The sequence below is a fragment of the Dama dama genome, chromosome 9 (genome assembly GCF_033118175.1).
Source record: "Dama dama isolate Ldn47 chromosome 9, ASM3311817v1, whole genome shotgun sequence".
Classification (NCBI taxonomy): domain Eukaryota; kingdom Metazoa; phylum Chordata; class Mammalia; order Artiodactyla; family Cervidae; genus Dama; species Dama dama.
Genome location: NC_083689.1, coordinates 81,501,204 through 81,522,540, shown reverse-complemented (window position 1 = coordinate 81,522,540; position 21,337 = coordinate 81,501,204). Strand labels below are relative to the sequence as shown.

Genomic DNA, 21,337 nt, shown 5'->3' with positions numbered 1-21,337 from the left:
AAGACTCCTCATTGTGGGAGGCGTTCCTGTGCGCTGCAGGCTGCTTAGCTGTATCTCGGCCTCTACCTACCAGATGCCGGTTGCATCTCTTTTAAGAGTGGCAATCAAAAAGTCTCCAGACTTTGTCAGATATGTCCCTAGGGGGCAAAGACACTGCAGCTGAGAACCACTGCACTAAAGGGAACTCAAGTTACATGTATGGGTGGTGTCAAGTCCTAGAGGAGAGCAGACTGCAAATCTGGGGCCAAGAAATTTGGCTCCTGGTTTTTGGGTCAGTGAAGACAAAATATACTGTTCATTTTCAGGTCTGGTTTTAGTCACCTGATAATGGAAAGCACATAATTTCATCCTCAGATAAAACTTTTTCATGCTTACTTAGAGGTAATTCAGTGTTTTGATTAGGATAGATGAGGAGAGTGATTCTTCAAGCCTGGATCAAAAGATGAAAAAGTCACACTTGAAGCACTAGGACAGCTCCAGAGAGAGTAATTTAAGCAACATTAGCATCTCAGAGATGACTAATGTATACCTCACATAGAGGTATACGTTAGTCTAGAATCTAGAATCTTCTCTGTGGAAAATGCCTCATCTCGGAAAACCCCAACAACTCCCCTAAAGATGCACATGACAGAGACCTGAGTTCAAATTTGTATCTGCCTACTTGTTTGATTTGGGGTAAATTTCTTGTGTTCTTTTCTCTCTCTCTCCCTCTCTTTTTTTAGCTGTACTGTGCAGCATGCGGGATCTCAATTTCCCCAACCAGGGATCAGACCTGTGTCCCCTGCAGGGGAAGCGTGGACTTGTAACCACTGGACTGCCAGGGAAGTCCCAGCGTAAATTTCAAAACCCTGAGTCTGTTTCTCCGAGATAAATTTTATCCCTTTAGAGTTATTGAAGTTATACTGCATTAAACCTAGCACACAATAGGTGCCCAATAAATGTTTCCCTTCCCATCATTAAAATATCTCTCCAGGGTATTTTTAAAACGTGGGGTGAACTGCCTTGTGAGCTAAGAGGCAGAGTGAAAAATTCTGTGTTTGGATAACCCTTCCAGGCAACCTCTTCCCTTCCTGATTTCTGTCCTGAATCAAGCATCCTTCTACCCCCACCCACATGGCAACTTGCCTCACAGTGCCATCGGCTGCTAAGTCACTTTAGTCATGTCTGACCTTTTGGGACCCTGTGGGCTGTAGTCTGCCAGGCTCCTCTGTCCATGGGATTCTCCAGGCAAGAATCCTGGAGTGGGCTGCCATACCATCTTCCAGGGAATCTTCCAGACCCAGGGATTGAACCCACACTTCCTACCTCCTACGGCTCCTGCACTGCCGGCAGATTCTTTACGCAGATTCTTTACCGCTGAGCCATTATTGTCCTTTAATTGCCCCACAGTCCCACTTCCCCAAGGTTCTGTTGTCTCTCCTCCTTCTTAGCACCTTGTTAGCACCTATTTTTTTTCCTGTAAAAATACAGTTGCCTGATTGCTTTCATAAACATCCCTATTGTCCCCCTTCGCTGTTCTGCCAAGAGAAGCTTTGTTCCCGAGTTGTCAAAACTCCTTTCTCTTCTCTCCCGAAGTGGAACCGCTCTGGGTCTTTCCCTTTCATGCCTTGCCAGGCGGCGCTTCCTCCCAGGGGAAGCGGTATCTCTCCCCTCGGGAGAGGCTCCCGTCTAGTGGCACGTGCTGCCTGCTGCTCTCAGCTTTCCCCATCAGGCAGGACTTCCTTCTGCTGCTGCTGCTGCTGCTGCTCCTGCCCCGGCCTTGAGATGCTTTCAAGTAGCTGCAGAGCATGCCAGTCGCTGCAGATAGCTTAGGTATGCACATAGCTCCGAGCCGGCACCTTGCCAGCTCCCAGCGGCTCCAGCCAAACCCAGCTCGCAGACAGGGACAGCAGACAGCTTGGAACAGGGGCACCTGGAAAGGGCAGTTCTTTTTCCTCCCCTTTTCTCCTTTTTTTTGCATACCTTCCAAGATTTGGATCAGAAAACCTGAACCAGGTGGCGGGGGGAGCTCTGACTTTTCCTGTGACCTCAAGAGGGCAAGCCGCAACTGTAACCTCACCTTTGCCTCCAGATGGCATTGTTGCCACATCATCGCTTCCTGGTAAGCCGGTCCTTATCCCATTGTTAAAGGTGTGTCCATCTGCCGGCTGGAGTTGCCAATTGAGTCCGAGCAGATGCATTGCTGCGGGAGAGACAAAGTAATGAAAATATGAATAGATAATTCAGCAATGCAAATGTCAAGGGGGAGGGCCAGGTGCCTTTTTCAAGCAGCTGCCTTTGAAGGAAGCTGCAGTTCAAAAATGGCTTGCCCCAGGCCACAGGGATTAGCTAAATGCGGAAAGCAAGTAGGTCTGGGTGGGCTGGGTTTGCTCCTCCAGTGGAAAGGAAACAGCCTTACTGATGGTGGGACAGCATCCCTGATGGCTGGGTGGAGGAGGAGGGAGGAAACCCCTCCCTTCCAAATGTGCCCCCACAAAGGGGAACATGCCCCTTTGGACTCACTGTGAAGGATCTTCTCTATTCTGCTAGGCCTTTCCTGCTCTCTGGACAGAGTTATTTATAGACTGGTGGTCCAGGGGCATTGACAAGGAAGGATAGTTTCCCCCAAACTGCTCAAAATCTAAGCCTGTTTCAAATCGAGCCTCCCCAAGTGGGACCAGACTGCTGGTCTGGTTCAGGTGTGCTGAAATACCCATGTAGCCCCCAGTAGCTGCAGTACTCCTGGTTGCTGTTGTTTATAGTTATTAAGTCATGTCCAGCTCTTTTTCTACCCCACGGACTGTAGCCCAGCAGGCTCCTCTGTCCATGGGATACTCCAGGCAAGAATACTGGAGTGGGTTGCCATTTCCTTCTCCAGAGGATCTTCCCGACCCAGCTGTTGAACCCGCATCTCCTGGTTGGCAGTAGTACTGGCCCACAGGGGAAGCCCACCTCCCAGACTATTTCAAACTTTAAAGATAGTTTTCCGTCCCAGCCCTTCTCCTGATGAGTGAGTACCTTTCTGCCTACAGTGGAAAAAGCCTGGGGGTAGCACTGGAATGGGGTCCTTCTCTAGAAATAGTACAATGACAATTCCCTGTTTTTCCCTCTAAAATCCCTCCCACTTGCCTCACCCCCACACTTGCCCAGAGTACAGAATGAGACAGAATTCAGAACATTGCCTCTTCTTTGCTAAGCAAACAAGAATGCCTGCAAAACTCTCCCTTCTCTCAGAACATCCCACCCTCGCCTTGATTCATGTCAATGTATGGCAAAAACCACTACAATATTGTAAAGTAATTAGCCTCCAACTAATAAAAATAAACGAAAAAAAAAAAAAAAGAAAAAACTCTCGCTTCACTCCTAGGCATGCCTCAAGCCTCCAGATACACACTTCCTTCTTGTTGTTCTGTCAGTGCCAACTCCCCACGTCCCAGGTCGCTGAGCAAACTCAATGCCCACCTACATCTGATGGTTCTCAGTGAGCTGTTTCTACTGAGGAGCACGAAAGGCAAGTCCCACACACCTGCATTCTTTCGAAGTCCGGATCTAAGAAATGCTTCCTTTGCGAAAACACAAGGAGCTCCCTTCCCTGCATAGTTCTCACCCAGACAATAACCACCCCGTGTCTGTCTGGCATTTTAACCGGACACAGGTTGACGCCGTTGCTCTGTTTCCAGCACGGCGGGAGAGAAAGGGCTGTTGACAGCGAAAGGTTCCAAGTATGATGCGGGGATGGGAGAAACAATTAACCACAGGAAACGCAATTAACAATGCTTAGGAAATTGTTCACACAGCAATTAATTCTGCTTGCTTACCACCACCTAAAGTCAGGCTGCATTGTTTTAAGGTTAGAAAACCTATCTTCAAACTTTACAGCTCAGATTGATGGCCATGGATGAAGGTGGCAAGGTGTCCTTGGGGGCATGTCCGCTTTTTTCTTACACACGCCCCTATCTCATAACCAAGTTTTCTTTCTCTACATTCCTCTGAAGTGCACAGCCCACTGTTGCAACTCTTCGAGATGATTCATGCTAATAAGTGACATTCACTGTACACTTTCCGTCTGGGTAACACCTAATTTTCTCCTGCAGTTTATCTATTCTATGTAGGTCACTTACTTGAAGAGACCAGATCCGATTGCCTCAAATAATGACATATTTTCAGCGTACAGAGGTCAGGACATGAGAACTAATTGTGGCAGCTTCAAGATAACGATAGCATCTGATTTGTAATTACCAGGTGAAGGGAGCCAAGGAATTAGCTATTTTTAAATGATTTTTTAAAAACTTACAATTGGTTATAGGGGCTCGCCTCAAGCCAGCTTGCTGCTGCATGGGAGATGCAAGGAGGGTCTCTGTTTTAAGAGAGATGCAAACAGATATTGCCGGTCTAGCTGGGGCCCAGGCCTTACATGATTTTGCCTTTTCAGATTTAGAGAAGGAAGTGGGGGGTCCAACAGTCAAAGAGGACAAACAACCTCCCCAGGTGCCTTCTCAATATGAAAACTCTGGTCAAAGCTGCTCCCTTCTTGTTGCTGTTTAGTCACTTGGTCATGTTCGACTCTTTGAGACCCCATGGACTGTAGCCCTTCAGGCTCTTCTCTGTCCATGGGATTTCCCAGGCAAGAATACTGGAGTGGGTTGCCATTTCCTTCTCCAGGCGATCTTCCGACCCAGGGATCAAACCTGGGTCCCTGGCATTGGCAGGCAGATTCTTTACCACTGAGCCACCAGGGAAGTTCCTGTTCCCCTCTCCTGGTACTCAAACTTGCCAGTTCAAGGCGCAGAACATGCTGTAGCCATCAGCTTTGGGAGATCAGCCAGCAAGCAATATCCCAATCTTACTGGATAAAGAGAAAGCATCCAGGAAAGAGTGGCCTCTGTTTGCAAAGATGCCTGCCCCCCCTTGCTTTCTATCTTGGGTTCCACAGCATCTCTTTATTAAAACAAAAAGGTATTCTGAAAACAAGAAAACCCCAGGCGGGGTGAGCAGGGTTCGGGTTGGAGTATATAAGTAACTTCTCAGAGAACTCCCAGAAGTGAAAGGAAAACTAAAGTGAGAGGAAGACTGGAAAAGGACAAGAGCCAAGTCAACGATGCACAGGCTCCGTCCTCCCAGTAGAAGCCATGCAACTCAAGTTGCAAAATGAAACTCAAGTCTGGGCGTATGTTCTGTTGTTGAGGTGAATGTCAAGTAAAGAAATGAGAACTATATCAGCTGTAGAACCACCGTCTCTTGTTTTTTTTCTTTGGCGGGGGCGGGGGCGTCTGAAACAGACATTTGCTTGTACTTTGTTTTCTCTTGGTCAGCTATTCCTCCCCGCTTACATGAGTAGGAAAATGAGACTCTCTCTCTGGACTGTGGGGATGGACGCAAGTGTCCTTAGGATAAAGACTCAGGGGAGCTGTGAAGTAAATGAGTTCCCTGACTAATGAGAATTCTGCTTCTTATTCTGCTACTGATTGGCTTGATGGTGGGGGCTGAGAAATCAGTCTCTCAGCCAGTCTCTCTCTCTACCTTTTGTCAAGGTTTCCCTTTACAGGTATGATAATGGCTGCTTAGGGCCAGAGGGAGGTTCAGCATCTGCCACCCCCTGAAGACTCAGCAGAATGTCTTGAATATAGAAGGCGCTCCATAAGTGTTCATTAGAATTGGTAATGACACATGGGGGCAGATGGGAAGAGCTGGATTGTAGGATATGGTACTCTGATAAATAAAAATTACAGAATATATATGTGTAAACGATGGAATGAAACAGTGCTGGCAGTAATACAGACGCGTCTGTGAAGAGAAGCGCTTTGATGATTAGGATATTAATACCTGCCGCCAGTCCTTGGATCCCTGCTATAGGCAGCCCCGTGGCAGACATTCTATAGATATTATGTCAAGGTTCACTGCTTACATTTGAGGTGGGTGCTATCATCATGCCCACTTCACAGACAAGGAAGCTGTTGACTATCGAGTTTGATCACAGGGGGCTTTTGGAATTGCAGGAGGATTACAACATGAGGTGGTTGGCTGCTTCATACTTCATAGTGATCTGGTTACAAATTCTGGTTTGCAATGGGATCTTAGCCAACCTGGTCTCTTATAACTCATGATTAATCTCCCTATGGTCTAAGAAGTGCCATTTTATTGGGCTGGCCAAAAAGTTCGTAACATTTTATGGAAAAACTCAAATGACCATTTTGGCTGGCTCAATATATAGTCAGCATCCTTTCCCTGGGGCAGGGGGTGGTTTACAGCTCCTCACCTCGTGATTTCACCACACATGTTGCACACCTTTTCCCTCTGCCACATGATCAGCTTGGGTCTGGAGTGAAGACAGCAAGGCCTGCAGCCATGACGGATAGAATACAGTGATAGAATACAGAATGAGTGCAGAAGGGAACTGTTACTGTTGTAAGCAATGGAGAGTTTAGGGCTCTTTGTTACAGCAGCATGCGTGAGCCACTCTTGACTGATACATTTAAGTATACGGGACAGGAGAAATTGTACTTTTGTATGTTAGGTGTCTGCAGTCCTTAAGAGTTATTTATTTAAGGGTCAGGATCCTTTCTAAAAACCAGCTGAGAAGAGTTAGCATATATATATTTAGGGCCACTACATTTTTTTCTCTATGAATAAGTAGTAGCTCTTTAAACATTAAGTGAAGATATTTCCAGTTCTGATCTGCTCTCAGAATCAGACTTAGAAAGCCAAGAAGCCTCAGGGAAGAAGCCCATTGTTTTTTCATCTAAAGATTTTAGGTGAACACTGGCCTCATTATTTTCCTCCCAAAGACATCTGGATGCAGTGGGGGCGGTCCCCTCCTCCGCTAGCCACAAATGCTCCAGCAGCTCATCCCAAAAGGTCCTGTTCAGGCCATCTGAGGGTCAGGAGTGAAATGAGTTTGGGAGACCCTCTACCTAATGTTATTCACCCCCCACCGACAGACAAAATGCACAATTTATCATGATTTGACAGGCTCCACTCCAGAGAGACCCTGGGATGGAACCAGGGGGCTCCACGGGTCAGGAGGGACAAAAGAGGAAAAGCCTCCAGGTGGAAGTTCATGTAACGCAGGTGGCAGCCGGTAAACCAGCCACTAAAAACACAATAGGCAAACAGACTCTGAAAGTGTCTTTGACTAATTGGAGAAAACTTTCATCAAGTATTAAAAATGCACCAAGGGAGGACCAACACCACACACAGACCCCAGATTTCAGCAGGAATAATAAACAGACCTACCTGGAGTGAGGGTACTGTTTTCTCATTGAACTTGCCTGTGTTTGTGCCAGATACGCTCTGATTGAAATACTCAGGGGGAACCAAAGCAAAGGGAAGGTGGAGGGGCTGGTGGCAGGTAAAAGAATTCTCTAGCAACCACAAGGGCAGGAGACTGGAGGCCTGGAAAAGTGGCAGCTTGGAACGGGGGTTGTCTGAAATAGTAATTAGGCTATGTGTGGGCCCTGCTGGGTGCCACTTAGAACCTTCCAAGCTCACTGGCTGGCAGAGGATCAAGTTGACAAGAGGGCCAATCAATATGTCAGCAACGCTTCCCAGAGAGCTGCTCAGCCCCTGCTTGACAAAGAGGGCAAACACAGGGGCCATGGGGGTTCTGTGTTTGCCGAGCAGGTCCCCAGGAACCAGGGCTATCTTTAAAGATCAGCTTTGTCGATAAGTAACTGGAGGAAGAGATTGGGCTTTCCCTTTGAAAATGGAAGCCTTCAGGCCAAGCAGAGCTGAGGGAGAGGGGCAGGGAGTTGAGCTCGCCCCGTCTTGTGGCTCAGCCTGGGAGCAGATTCGCAAGGGCCTTAGAGATGACAGCAAAGCTCCTTTGGAGACCAGGTGGGCTGATGGGGAGGGTCAGGGCTGGGTCTTCCCACCCTGACGTCAGCAGATCAAGCCAACAATGCCAGGGCTCCCCTGGGAAATGTGCCCAATTTGGAAAGGGCCCCTGTCCAGAGGAGAGAAAGAATCCCAGTGGAATAGTTTGAGCTCTAGTGCACCAATGCTAACCTGGAACTTGCACAGGCAATCTGCAAAGGCACTTTTGCAAGCAGTAGTGAAAATTAACACATGCAAATGAGCCCGCTCAATGATGATGGTGACAATTAACATTTATTTTGGCACAGAGCCAGGTGTTGGGCTAATTACAGTGTTTGCATTATTTATTCATCATTTATCATTCAGCATATATTTATTGAGTACCTACAGTATGTTAGGTATGTATTCCTAGGTGCCAGGAATAAAGCCATTTAACCAGACAAATCCTTTGCTCTCATGGAACTTACATTCTAGAGGGAAACAGAAACTAAACATGTAAGTGAAAAGTAGGGTCTAGGGCTAGGAAATGCCAGGACATGGGGGATGGGGAATTGAACCTTTTTCTTTTTTTTTGCTTGTTTATTTAAATATAGCGGGAGACCTGGGTTCGATCCCTGGGTTGGGAAGATTCCCTGGAGAAGGGAAAGGCTATACAATCCATGGGGTCGTAAAGAGTCGGACACGACTGAGTGACTTTCACTTTCACGTAAATATAGTAGTTTAGTAGTAGTTTTAGTCGCTCAGTTGTGTCCGACTCTTTTGTGACCCCATGGCTTGCCAGGCTCCTGTGTCCATGGGATTCTCCAGGCAAGAATACTGGAGTGGATTGCCATTTCCTTCTCCAGGAGACCTTTCCGACCCAGGGATCAAACCCAGGTCTTCTGCATTGCAGGCAGATTCTTTACCATCTGAGCTACAAGGAAGATCCTGTTTAAATACAGACCAATCAAAAACAATGTCTGTAGTGGGATGGGGAGGGAGGGGGAGAGGAGTTTAAGAGGGAGGGGACATAAGTATACCTATGGCCAATTCATGTGGATGTATGGCAGAAACCACTATAATACTGTAAAGTAACTGTCCTCCAATTAAAAGAAAATAAATGAATAAAAATGACGTCTGTGATAGGTAACATTTGAGCCAAGCCTTGAAGGAAGGAAGAAAGGAAGGAAGCAATTTATGATGACATCTGGGGAAGAACATTCCAGGTTGAAGTGAAGTTAGGGGGAAAGGAGAGTGTGGGGTGCTGGAGGGGTCAGTGATAGGGAATGGGTGCCCTTGGAGGCTGTCTGCCGTGTATTTAGGTGAGATGGGATGACAACGGAGGGGTCTAAAGTGCATGAAGGCTCATTTACCTCATTCTGACCCTGTGAGGTGCTCATATAATCTACGATTTCTAGCTAAGGAAATTGAGGCTTTGGAAGATTAGCTCATTATTGACCAGGGAATTTTTGTAGAAACGAAGGCCTATGGCCTGCGATTTGTTTTGAAGTGAATACTGAAATGTCTCTGGTCAATAACACGTGGGTAATTACATCTCTGGTCAATAATGTGGTAAGTGACTTGCCCAAGATCACAGAGCCAGTAAATGGGAAGCCTGGGGTTCTGACTGGGACACGTGTACCTGCAGAGTCGACCACCATGCCCTCCAGCCAGTGACTCCCTCCATCAAGTCCTCACTGGAGGCCATCGGGCCCTCTGAGTTCTTTAAATGAACCACAGCTTTGCCAAGACTGAACGAGTCAGGTGGGCTATGGAATCTGTTCCCAAATATTGTCAAGGCTCACTCGGGAACAGACACCTCCTTTTGTAAGCAGTGATTAGTCTTCTATAAATATAAAAAAACCAGTGTGCTATTTAACTTAAAGGCATGGCCATTGTCTGGAGAAAATAAATCTGTGTGGCAACTTCAATTTACAGTCTGACTGCCCAACCATCAATATGTTTGGTGACTTTTTCCAGGGTCGGTTTGCTTATCATCCTTTGGGGACGCGGTAGACGACAGCATGTCTTCCGACTTGAAGGGAGGGGTTGCTGCAACGTATTAATTATCCTTCTGAGGAAGGCTGTTAGTGCCAAAATGACATTGTGCCTAAAAGAAGAGCCGCAAACAAAACCATGAGAGAGAACATTCTCGGAAATGCCTAAAGTCTTAAAGGAGTTTTAAAAATTAAACCTTAAAGCAGTTTTTAAAAAATAGCCCTTTCAAACGGCCATGGCGAAGTGATTTCTTTTATTTTCACCCTACTGTACTGCGATACGCTGAACGGAATAAACCTTCAAAGCACTTCAGGGAAGTTCCGCCCACAAATCCCTTTACTACTAATGGGATTTCTGCACCTATCTCCCAAGAATGCTCTGAAAACTTACTTGCCTGTGTCCAACTTCCGGCCCGCAGGTTCCAAAATGGTCGCAAAGTTTACAGCCCAGGACTTACACGGAAGAGAAAAGATGGGCTGTAGATAACCATATCGGAATCCTGGCAGGACCACGGGTAGGGAGAGGGGCTTGGGAGAAACGGACTGGCCGCGACCCCGCTACCTGCGGGCTCTCATCCTCCAGCCAGGCTGCCACAACGGTTCCCCGCACACGCTTGGTCTGCGCCTTTCTAATGCGAGTCCCTCGCAAAAGTGGGGAGGATTTCTGGCCCCTCCTGCGTGTCTGCCATGAGGACAAGGAGCCAGTTGCATGAGGCACAGCCCTGGGACCAGAGAGCAGTGTGTTCCTGATGCAAGAAGAATCCACACGGAGGGACCAGCGCATTAATCTATTCTTGTGACAGGCTTGGAATGGTGCAGCGAGTGGGAAGCGCTATGAGATTAATCAGTTCCTGTGTTCAGAGAAAACGAATAGGGCTCCTTGCCGCTCCGGGGTGCACGGGGCCCCCACGCTGGTGTCAGTCCCACTCCCGTTGTCCCCTCGCACCCACGGCACTGCAGATGAAAACTGTGAACAGTGCGGGTGTGTGCTGTCTGCTGTTCTCCGTGAGCTCTAACAAGGCCCCCCGGCTCCCAGCATCCCTGGGCGGATCGATACGTAAGACAGGCACACACACTCACGGACACTTTCTGTTTCTCGTGTGGGGACCCCAGGAATACACTGGAGGAGAGGCAATGCTGCTGGAGCCTCCCATTGTCCACCGAGCCAGCTCATCCTCGGGCCGATAAAACACACACCTGGAGCCATTCAACACACAGAGCATCATTTCCCACCCCAGACTACTCCGTTCCTGCTGTTATTTTTCCCGGGAAAGAACTAAAATAAAAGCCTTTCTTTCTCCAAGAAAGGACCCATGTGATCAAAATACCTTTAGAGAATGATAATATCGGTAGGTTTTATTCTGCAAATAAATTACGGTCTCGGATTTTAAGAGCTTCTGTGATAGCAAAACACATCCCCACAATCCTTACACATACACCTCAATACATCTTTCTCCCCCTCGCCTCCCCGCCCCCCCCCCCCCCCCCATGAAGATTATCATTCAGGGTTGACAACCCAAACAATATTCAGCTCTCTTTAAGGAACGCCAACCAGCAGTCCTGTTCAAGAGGGTGCTGGTCCCTAAGACCACCAACCAGGAGGGAAGGCGATGTGGGCTGTGCGTGGCACGTGGCCGCTGGAATCCTAGGAAGCAGACATTGTGAATGTTTTAGAGGATGAGATGTCATATCGATCAGGAGATGTGCTGTTTGTGCTGGAACAAAGAGGGGGAACTCTCTTCTGAAAATAGCCTTCTGTAAGAGGGAGCGAGGAGAGGGTGCTGGAAGGTGACAATTAGGGTGGCGGCCCTACTCTGTTCTCTCAACTGCTGCAAATGAGAAGGAGTGTCCAGACTCACTTCCTTCCCTGAGTCCCAGGCAGCCCCCAGCACACTGCTCCCGGTGAGCCTTCTGATTGAACTCAGAGCCCATAGCCAGGCAGCCTGAGACTGGCAGCCAAACCAGAGCGGCTTAGCAACAGGGTAAAGAAGAGGCTATCTCCCTCTCCTGAGTCCCTGAGAGATTCAGCCCCATCCGGGTTCAAAGCCCTGCACTACTAGTCATAAGTAGATGACCTTGAACCAATGAATTCACCTCTCTGAGCTTTACTTTCCTCAGCTAGAATAAAAGCTAACATTTTTATAAAGCACTGACTCAGTGGCCAGTACTGAGCCATACCATAAATCTCTTTACAATAAATCCAGAGGTGGGTTCTGTTATCATTCCCATTTAATAGATGAAAAAATTGAGGCCAAAAGGTGTTGGGAATTTTCCCCACACGGACAGGGCTGAGTTGGGGCAGCTGATTATGGAATCAAGCACATGCTCTCAGCCGTTTATATCTCTATGGGGAGAGCGGTGATCAAACCAACCTTGCAGGGTGTAGTCGGTATGAAAGAGGCAGGAACCTGGGGAGATCAAACATGCAGGAGGCATGTCTCACTTCCTGTTGGGTCTCAGGCTAACTTTTATTAAGCCCTTAATGTGTGCCAGGCATAGATTTTATGGAGTGTGTACATTTTTCTCGCATTTCACAGATAACAAAATTGAAGCTCAAGGAATTGATGTAACATGCAGCTGGTAAGTGGTTGAGGGGTGATTTGAACCTGAGTCCCATGACACCTAGAGCCTGAGTACTGACTGCATCACCCAGCTCACAGCAGGACAACTGTCAGCTCAAGTCCAATACCAGCAGAGATGGGGGATGTATATTCATCTAGATAGTCTTCCCTCATTGGCATGAACCCCTTATCAGAGGCAACTTTGTGGCTTCCTTTCCCGCATCATATTAGGATGGAAGAGCCACAGCTGAGATGGGCTCAAAGGTCATCTGGTCCAGACCTTTGCTGTACAGATGGTGCCCATGACAGCCAATGACTGGCTGTGCCTGGATTTGAAACTTGGTCTCTTGATTCTTTGTCTGGTGCTCTCTCTACTGTCTCTTCCATTTCCTTAAAGACAGAGAAGCTGATGGGCAATGAAAGGCCTTAAAAAACAACGAAGGCACTGCAGAGAAGCCATCTTCTCTCACCTAAGATTTTTATTACTATTATTTGCAATGCAGGGCATGAACAAAAATAACATGTTAATAAATTAGTCAACAAACTGGGCATTATGGTTCTTCCTGATCCTAAATTCATTAGCTCGGGTTTCTATTGCAAAGTACTTCTGCTGCAGAAGTTCATTCACACCTGGAATCTAAAATCACTATTTTTCTATTTATTTCTACCTGGTCCAAGGATGCCATGGTTGATAGAGATGTGATCCCTCCTGCGTGTGAACTTGGTAATTTTTCAGGAGTGAGAAATGAGTTGAAGAAATAAGGATGTTGAGCAAATCCTGTATGTAATTCTCATTTCAATTTGGTCATTTGTTCAGCAAAGCCAAATTAGGCACATGGGGAGGCTGCCAGTGTTCTTTTCAATTTTTAATTTCTGACATGGTTCACTCAAGGATTTTTTTCAACTCAAGAATAAAAAATCTCGTGTTAGCAAATTGGACTTGATCTTTCTCTTAAATGGTTTTTAGTTAAGTGGATTTCACATGCCTAACCTGTAACATTTAAAACTTGATTCTGATGGAAAGAAACACTGAATTTTAAAAGGAGTTAGTTCTCTCCCCCAGAGCCTGATCATAGAGTGGGAAGTGAAAAGTTCCAGAAATATGGTAATCCTGGTTCTCTGATATGCTTAATATTAATAAGGTCAACTTTTTACTGGGAAAAAACTAGTCTAGAAAAAAAGGGATACCTTCTTATTGTAATGCAAGCCACCAGTATCCATCAAAAGAGTTCATTTTCATTTACAATAAGATAAATGACACTGCTAGGCTTATTTTGAGTTTTTGACAATTTACTTAGTAGAGCTAATTCCAGGGGTTTTATAGGACACTCAAGTTCCACAGATTTCTTTCCTACTGAAGGTACACGTTGGTTTCAACAGGTAGCAGGATTGTAACCACCAGGGCATTTCTGGCTTATATAAAGCATTGAAATGACAGCAGAATGACATTCTATGCACCCTCTCTCCTCTCTTCAGTTGGTGATCCCTCCCCACCTTGGGTACAGTGAAATGTGGTTCTGACAAAACAATAAAAGTTCTTTAAACAGAAAACCATGTTATATTCCTTCAGCTTTTAAATTTAAAGGAACTACAGTGAAATAAAGTGAAAAATTTAGTTCACATGTGGCTACTGGACAGAACAATTCCAGACCATTGGGGCTTACTGGGGCTCTTCTAGGCCCATTTCCTCCTCTTTGCTCCCAGGATATTTTGTGCCCACATCTCTCAGGGCATCTACATCTTTACATGGTAATAACTTATTTGCTGGTTACCCTGCTGCTGCTGCTGCTAAGTCACTTCAGTCGTGTCTGACTCTGTGACCCCATAGATGGCAGCCCACTAGGCTCCCCCGTCCCTGGGATTCTCCAGGCAAGAACACTGGAGTGGGTTGCCATTTCCTTCTCCAATGCATGAAAGTGAAAAGTGAAAGTGAAGTAGCTCAGTCATGTCTGACTCTTAGCAATCCCCTGGACTGCAGCCTACCAGGCTCCTCCGTCCATGGGATTTTTCCAGGCAAGAGTACTGGAGTGGGGTGCCATTGCCTTCTCCGGCTGGTCACCCTACCTCTCCTCAAATTGAGCCATGAGCACCTTGACAGGTGAGAGTGAGTCTTTACCCAGCTCATTTCAATTTGCCTGTAATGGAGGAGACCTGGGTTTGATCCCTGGGTCGGGAAGATCACCTGGAGAAGGGACTGGCTGCCCACTCCAGTATTCTTGCCTGGAGACTCCCATGGACAGAGGAGCCTGGCAGGCTACAGTTCATAGGGTCTCACAGAGCCGGCCATGCCTGAGCAATTAACACACTTTTCAATTTGCTGCAGCAGCCTGTATCAGGTTTAGAACACATTAGTGTCCAAAAAATATGTACTGAATAAAAAAATGACTTGATAAGTTGTGTTTAAAAAAATGCAATTAACAGAGGTCTTACAGTGTACCAGGCTAAGAATAATCATGGCAATAGTCATAAACACTATCTACTGAATCCGGACTTTGTATCAGGCTCTCAATTACTACAGGCATTTCTCATCTGAATATCCAGTTTCCCCAAAACATCATCTTTGAGGCAGGACTTATTATTTCTGTTTTACAGACGAGAAAACTGAGGCTTAGGGAGATTAAATAACTTAACCTACTCTCACACAGCTACTAAGTGCCTGAGCCAGGAATACACAGATATTTCTCAATCCCTCACTGGTGGTTCCCTGACCTCGGTCATCATGGACCATGTTCCTGGTTATTTACTAAATCCGATCTCCACTCATGCTATTATTTCCTCACTACATTTTATAATCACCCCCCTTAAAATTTTAATCCACTTAGCCTCATCCCAAAATAGTATCTGTGAAATAAAAAGCTTGATGTATTAGTTGTAAGGCTTTGTGATACATGACAATAAACATAGAATTACTGAAATAAAGAAGCTTGCCCACACAGTTCACAGTTACACTGCGTGTGTGCTACCAGTGGTCTGCCTCTCACACTGGGGCAAACACTACCCCCTGCTAGACTGCCTCTAACTTAGAACATTTGTCTTTCTGTTTCCAAAGACCCACCATTATTTCTGTGTTTTTCTGCCTTCTACAGTAGTCTGAGAGGAAAAAAAAGAAAAACCAAAAACCAAAAAACACCAGCGGTAGAAGAATGGGCTGGAAAGAAGGCTGCTCATGCCTGTCTTTTCTCATATTTTTTAGATGGATAAAAGCAAAACATAAGTGAACCACAAGACCTGACCTCCCACACAGTCCCTCCACCTTGAGGCTTGCTCTTTATATCTTCAGAGCCAGAGGGCTAAGACGGCTTAAGGCGGGCTGGATCCAGGGGGTCAGTCCTTCCTGCCGAGAGCCTCTCCACCTTATGCCAGAATCATGCCAGGAGAGTCTGGAACCTGCTAGAATTCAAGAGTCCTGATCCACGCCACCTGCTGCTCACAAACATATCCGTAGCCCAGACCACCACGGATGTCTTCCTGGACATTCCTGTTTCTATTTAACTCACAAATTCACCGGCAATCATTGAGTACCTACTATATCCCAGATACTACAAACCCGCCATGCAAATCTCTTTCCTTTTTTTAAATTTTGTTGAGGTATAGCTGATGTAGAATGCTGTGTTAATTTCTGCTACATAGCAAAATGCTTTAGTTGTATGTCTATATATTCTTTTTCATATTCTTCTCCATTATGGTTTCTCACAGGATACTGAATACAGTTTCCTATGCTGTATGTTGTTGTTCAGTTGCTCAGTTGTGTCGACTCTGAGACCTCATGGATTGTAGCACACCTGTCCTTTACCATCTCCTGAAGGACCTTGTTGCTTACCCCTCTTGTATATACTAGTTTTCAATGCGATTTTCAATAAGAATAATAGTCAACATGAATATAGTGGTTGCTGGGTGCTAGACACTTCTAAGAAGGTTAAATATTTAGGCATGAAATATTTGATAGATCAAATGTGGCAGAATATCAGTAATTTTCAATGGTCCAACTTAAATATATTAATCATTTATTACAATAGCTCCAGAGACAGATACTTTTATTATTACTCATTTATATCTGAAGAAACTATAGGGGTGGGAGATTAAGTAACCTGCTCATCCAACCACCAGTAACAGAGCTGGGCTTTGAATTGGAAACCCTGGCTCAGAACACTTAACCATAATGCATTCTGCCTCTCAGAGTAAAAGTGTCAAAACAGAATGCTACTTTCTTTCTGCCTAAAGACTAGAAGCTACACTTCAGGTGCATTGCGGGTAAAATATACTTTTATGGAGACAATGGAACATGTAGTTAGAGCAGCTTAGCAGCCAAAAAGACTTGGCTTCAAGCCCAGGTCTCCCTGGCCCTTAGGGTATCTGCGAGATTCTGGGAAAGTTTTGTTTAGTTTTTTGACTTCTCTGACCCTCAGTTTCCTCATCTTTAAAGTGGGAATCTTCACACTCCCCGGAGAGATCGTCACATTTAATGAAATACAGCATGCCGAACACAGAGTTCAGCTTGACAGTTACAAGCTCAATAAACAAGTTATTGTGTGGACTGGCCAGAAACAACACTGTCTATTTGGAGAAAAGTATCTTTCAAATTCCAAATCGTTCGATTATAAGCAAATAGTCATCCCTAAACTGGCAATGCCCTGCCTTCTGAATGAAAACCTCAGAATCCGATGTGGAAAAATACTTAGGGGTCATCTTCTCCAGACTCATTTTACAGAAGAGGTGATAGAACCCCACGGAGCAGGGGTTAAACACCTTGGCAGGGAGGCCAGGCACTGCTCTCAAGGAGCACAGACCCCTGACCTCATCTGCTTCCACCTTGCTGCTTGGACTCTTAAAGTCATCCTTTTGGGGAGACGCTTTCAGGTGGGATGTCAGACCTGCTGACCCGACTCACAGGTTCCACGCGTGTGTGATGTCACTGGCAACACGAAGCAGTGCTGGGAGGTGCAGATGGGGTGGGAAAGGGAGGTGAGGGGCGGATTCTAAATGATTTCCATCAACCTTCTCCAAAGCCACCGCCAAAACACAGTCCAAGCAAAACCAGCATCTTTTCTATGCAAATGTAACTTCAACACAAGCCCTCCAACCTCCCTCTTTCCACCCAGACTGCCACCTTGAATCCCTTCCTGTGTTAATATTCAGGAGACACTTCTGTGTAAAAAACATTCAATAGCAATATTTCCTACATTTACCCTGATAGTCACAAATTCAGCCTGCTCACATGGTTAGGTTTGTGCAGCGTGGGAGAGCTCAGTAACGAACCTCTCCCAATCTTTGACTGTGAGCCTGGTGCTGAGCCAGGCTGGGGAGGGGAGTGGTTACTGAGACACTGCTGCCCTCCAAAAGCTGCCTGTCCAGGCCAGTGGTTTCAGGCCGTGGTGCCCAGACTAGCAGAATCAGCATCCTCTGAGAACTTGTTAGGAAATGCAAATTACCGGGCTGCACTCCAGACCCATAAATCAGAAAATCAGGCACGGGTGGGGCTCAGGTATCTATGGATTAACAAGCCGTTTAAGAGATTCTGACGGATGCTCAAGTCGGAGAACTACTGGTGCTGTACCAAGAACCACTGGTGCTGACAGCAATGAGTAAAGCAGAAGCAGAAGGGTGGGAACAAGCTCCCCTTGTCTGTTTCCACAAGGGTGGAGGAGGTGAGAGCCCCAGAACCTCCCGCCAGGTGTGTGAGGTCTCCGCCCACATGGGAACAATGTCACAACCAGCTAGGAAGACTTGCAAGATGGAAAAGAGATGCTCAAGCCAGAGTGGAAAGATGGAAACAATGCCAGACCCAGACCTGAGCCAAAGTGAACACAGAAGAAGGGGAAGTTCCTCCCCAGCCTGCCTCCTCTCCTCCCAGGGTCTGCTGTCTGTCTGCTCTGCCTGTCTGGGAAGACCAGCTATCAGAGACCCACCACCTCCTCCAGATTCAGCAGTGCCTCTTGTATGAGTGCCTTCCCATCACAATGAAAGCTTCCTGGACTCCCATCCAACTCGCTCAGAACTTTGCTTTCCCAACGATCGGCCACTTCAATGCATATGAATTCAATGAATGTCCTCCCCCGCTTACAGCAACTTCACATTTTCTACCATTAATAGATGTGTAATTAGAAGGGAGATTAAGCCAAACATATGAACTCTCAGGGTGAAAATTTTAGGCAGTGTGCCTAAAACTGGGAGATACTTTCAGAGAGACAACGTTTTAGACAAAGGCTCCAAGATGGCACAAAGGGAGAGTTCCCGCCTCCACTCCCTGGTCAGTCCTGACTGCTGACGTGCAGACTGGGGGCGGGAAGGTCTTGGCGGATCTGAGCTGTGTGCGGCAGAAGCACTGCGGCCCCTTCCTCCCATCAGGCTCAGAGCTGTCCAAAGAGATGCACTGAGGCAGTTGTGGCAGGGACTTCTGACAGGAAACATCTGTCTATGAGCATTCTTGGGGCAAATTCTTTTCTTCTTTAGTCCGGGAGGCTGAACCCACGAGTTTGAGCTTAACAGCCATGTACTAGCTCAGGACTATTAAGGCTCAGCCTGACGTAGCTTCAGCAGAATAGGGCAGTGTTTGGAAGGCTGTTAAAACAGTTCATGGAAGTGCGGGAGGACCTGGCCCACCAAGCCCTGTCTTTATTCTCTATCAGGGGGCTTTCTCCACACATGGTGAACCATGGCCACAGGGAATACCAGACTCGTCTTCCCACCCTCTTGGGCCACCAGAGAACAGGACTTCATTTTTCCAGCTTCGCTTTCAGACGCCTTAGACAAGGACTCTGATCGTCTCAGCTGGGGTCACAGGTCCTGCCTTGGGCCTGTCACTGTGGCCTTGAAGGAAGATAACACCATGGGCCTGAACTGAAGATAATACACAGAAGGTGCTGTGTATAGAGACCTGTCAGGTGAAGATGCCACATCTGGGCAAACAAAAATACAGGAGGCTAGTTACATTTGAATGTCCCATGGAATATTTAGGACATACTAATTCTAAAAGCATTACGTGTTGCTTATCAGATTTCATTTGGGCTCTACACTGAATCTGGCAACCTTGTCACCAAAGGAACTGGTGGGAGTCAATCAGGGTTCCTATTTTGTTGAACCAGTTTGGTTAAACCCTTGGAGAGGTACAGAGTTCTTTGTGGAGCAAAGTACTGTCCACACCCAGAGGTGCCCTGACACTCCGCTCCTGGTTGTGTTGGGACAGCCGTCCACGCAGATGAGAACCTGTGGCAGGCATCTGCATTCTTCACCAAGTGTAAAAACTGTGGTTGTCTGGTGTGTAAATCTCGTGCACGATACTTTTAATCAACCATATGGATTCCCAGATGGGACCTGAGGATTTTATCAGAAAATTCATCTAGGATTATTAGAGGGATGCAAATTATACCTACAATTAGCTATTCAGCTCACACAGGTCAGAATGGCCATCATTAAAAAGTCTACAGATAAAGTCTGGAGACAGTGAGGAGAAAAGGGAACCCTTCCACACTGTTGGCGGGAATGTAAACTGGTGCAGCCACTATGGAAAGCAGAATGGAGGTTCCTCAGAAAGCTAAAAGGAGTCACCATGTGATCCAGCAATCCTGTGATCCAGCAATCCCACTCATTGGCATTTATCTGGGGAAAACTTGAATTTGAAAAGATACAGGGAACTCTATGTTCATCGCAGCACTATTTGCCATTAGTCAAGACATGGGAACAACCTAAATGCCCATTGGCATAGGAGTGGATAAAGAAAAGGAAACACATATATACAATGGAATACTGCTCAGCCATAAAAAAGAAGAAATTAACACCATTTGTGACAACACGGATGGACCTAGAGATCATCATACTAAATGGAGTAGTCAGAAAGAGAAAGATAAATGCCATGTGACATCACTTATATGTGGAATCCAAAATATAGCACAAGAGAACTTATCTGCGAAACAGAAACAGACTTACAGACACAGAGAATGGGACCTGTGGTTGCCAAGAGAGGGGGAGAGCCAGGGAGGGATGGATTGGGAGTTTGAGATTAGCAGATACAACCTATTATATATCGGATGGATAAACAACAGGGTCCTACTGTAGAGCACAATATCATATAATAAAATTTAATGGAAAAGAAAAACAGAATTCAGCTAGCATCAAATTGATATTCCACTCTTGCCATAGCCACCCCTAGAGACATCTGATAGTCAGCATGATACTACCTAACTGGTCCCAGTCCATCTCTTAGGCTGGGTGTCAGTGCCCTCTTTCTAAAAGGCTCACTACAACCCATTCATAAGGTCTCCTCTTCTCTCATCTCAGCTGAAAACCTGAAACCTAAAGATCTCTGCCCAGTGGCTCAGTGGTAAAGAATCTGCCTGCAATACAGGAGACCTGGGTTCAGTCTCTGGGTTGGGAAGATCCCCTGGAGCAGGGCACGGCAACCCACTCCAGTATTCTCGCCTGGAGAATCCCATGGACAGAGAAGCCTGGCAGGCTACGGTCCACGGGGCCGCCAAGAGCTGGACACGACTGAAGCGACTTTGCACGCATGCAAGCAAAGATCTTCTGCAAGTTCCATTTCTGCCAACAGTGTTGATTCCTGTAAATATTTACCAGACGTGTTCTGTAGTCAAGGCACAGCCATTTTTTCTGTTCCTTCTGGCAGGAGGTTTATTACACAAAGTAATAGGTGATGTCTTCTTACTACCACATCAATCTACTATAGTACCTGTGTGCTGAACTTCCCTGACAGCAAGAACAAACAGTTGTTACTGAAACCTTCCACACAGAGGAAAACAGTAAAACCAGAAGCAAAAGCGAAATAGCAAACAAAACTTTTACAGAGATTTATTCTCTGTTAGACTATTGAACACAAGACAGAGCAGCCCAAAGCTCAAGTTCAATTCTATTTTCTAAAGCAGGAACGTCAAACAGTTCAACCTGATTTTTCCTTCAGACAACACTGTCTTATTTTGCTGATAAGGGATGAGTTTTCAGCACCAAGTACCTCCCAAAGAACCCTGAGCTTTGGGGTGAAGTACTGGGCTCGGATTT

At 46.3% G+C, this 21,337-nt stretch overlaps 1 protein-coding gene across 5 annotated transcripts in view; it reads right to left on the bottom strand.

The window, feature by feature from the left end:
- Positions 1–21,337, bottom strand: part of TENM2 (teneurin transmembrane protein 2) — a 1,030,924-nt gene that overhangs the window by 232,598 nt on the left and 776,989 nt on the right. For 3 of the 5 annotated variants that reach the window (XM_061149488.1, XM_061149489.1, XM_061149490.1), the window contains one exon: positions 2,060–2,182. The exons of the other annotated variants lie outside the window; for them this stretch is intronic. In XM_061149488.1, coding sequence (XP_061005471.1) covers positions 2,060–2,182 — 123 coding nt within the window. The remainder of the gene's footprint in view (positions 1–2,059; positions 2,183–21,337) is intronic. 5 annotated transcript variants of the gene reach the window in all.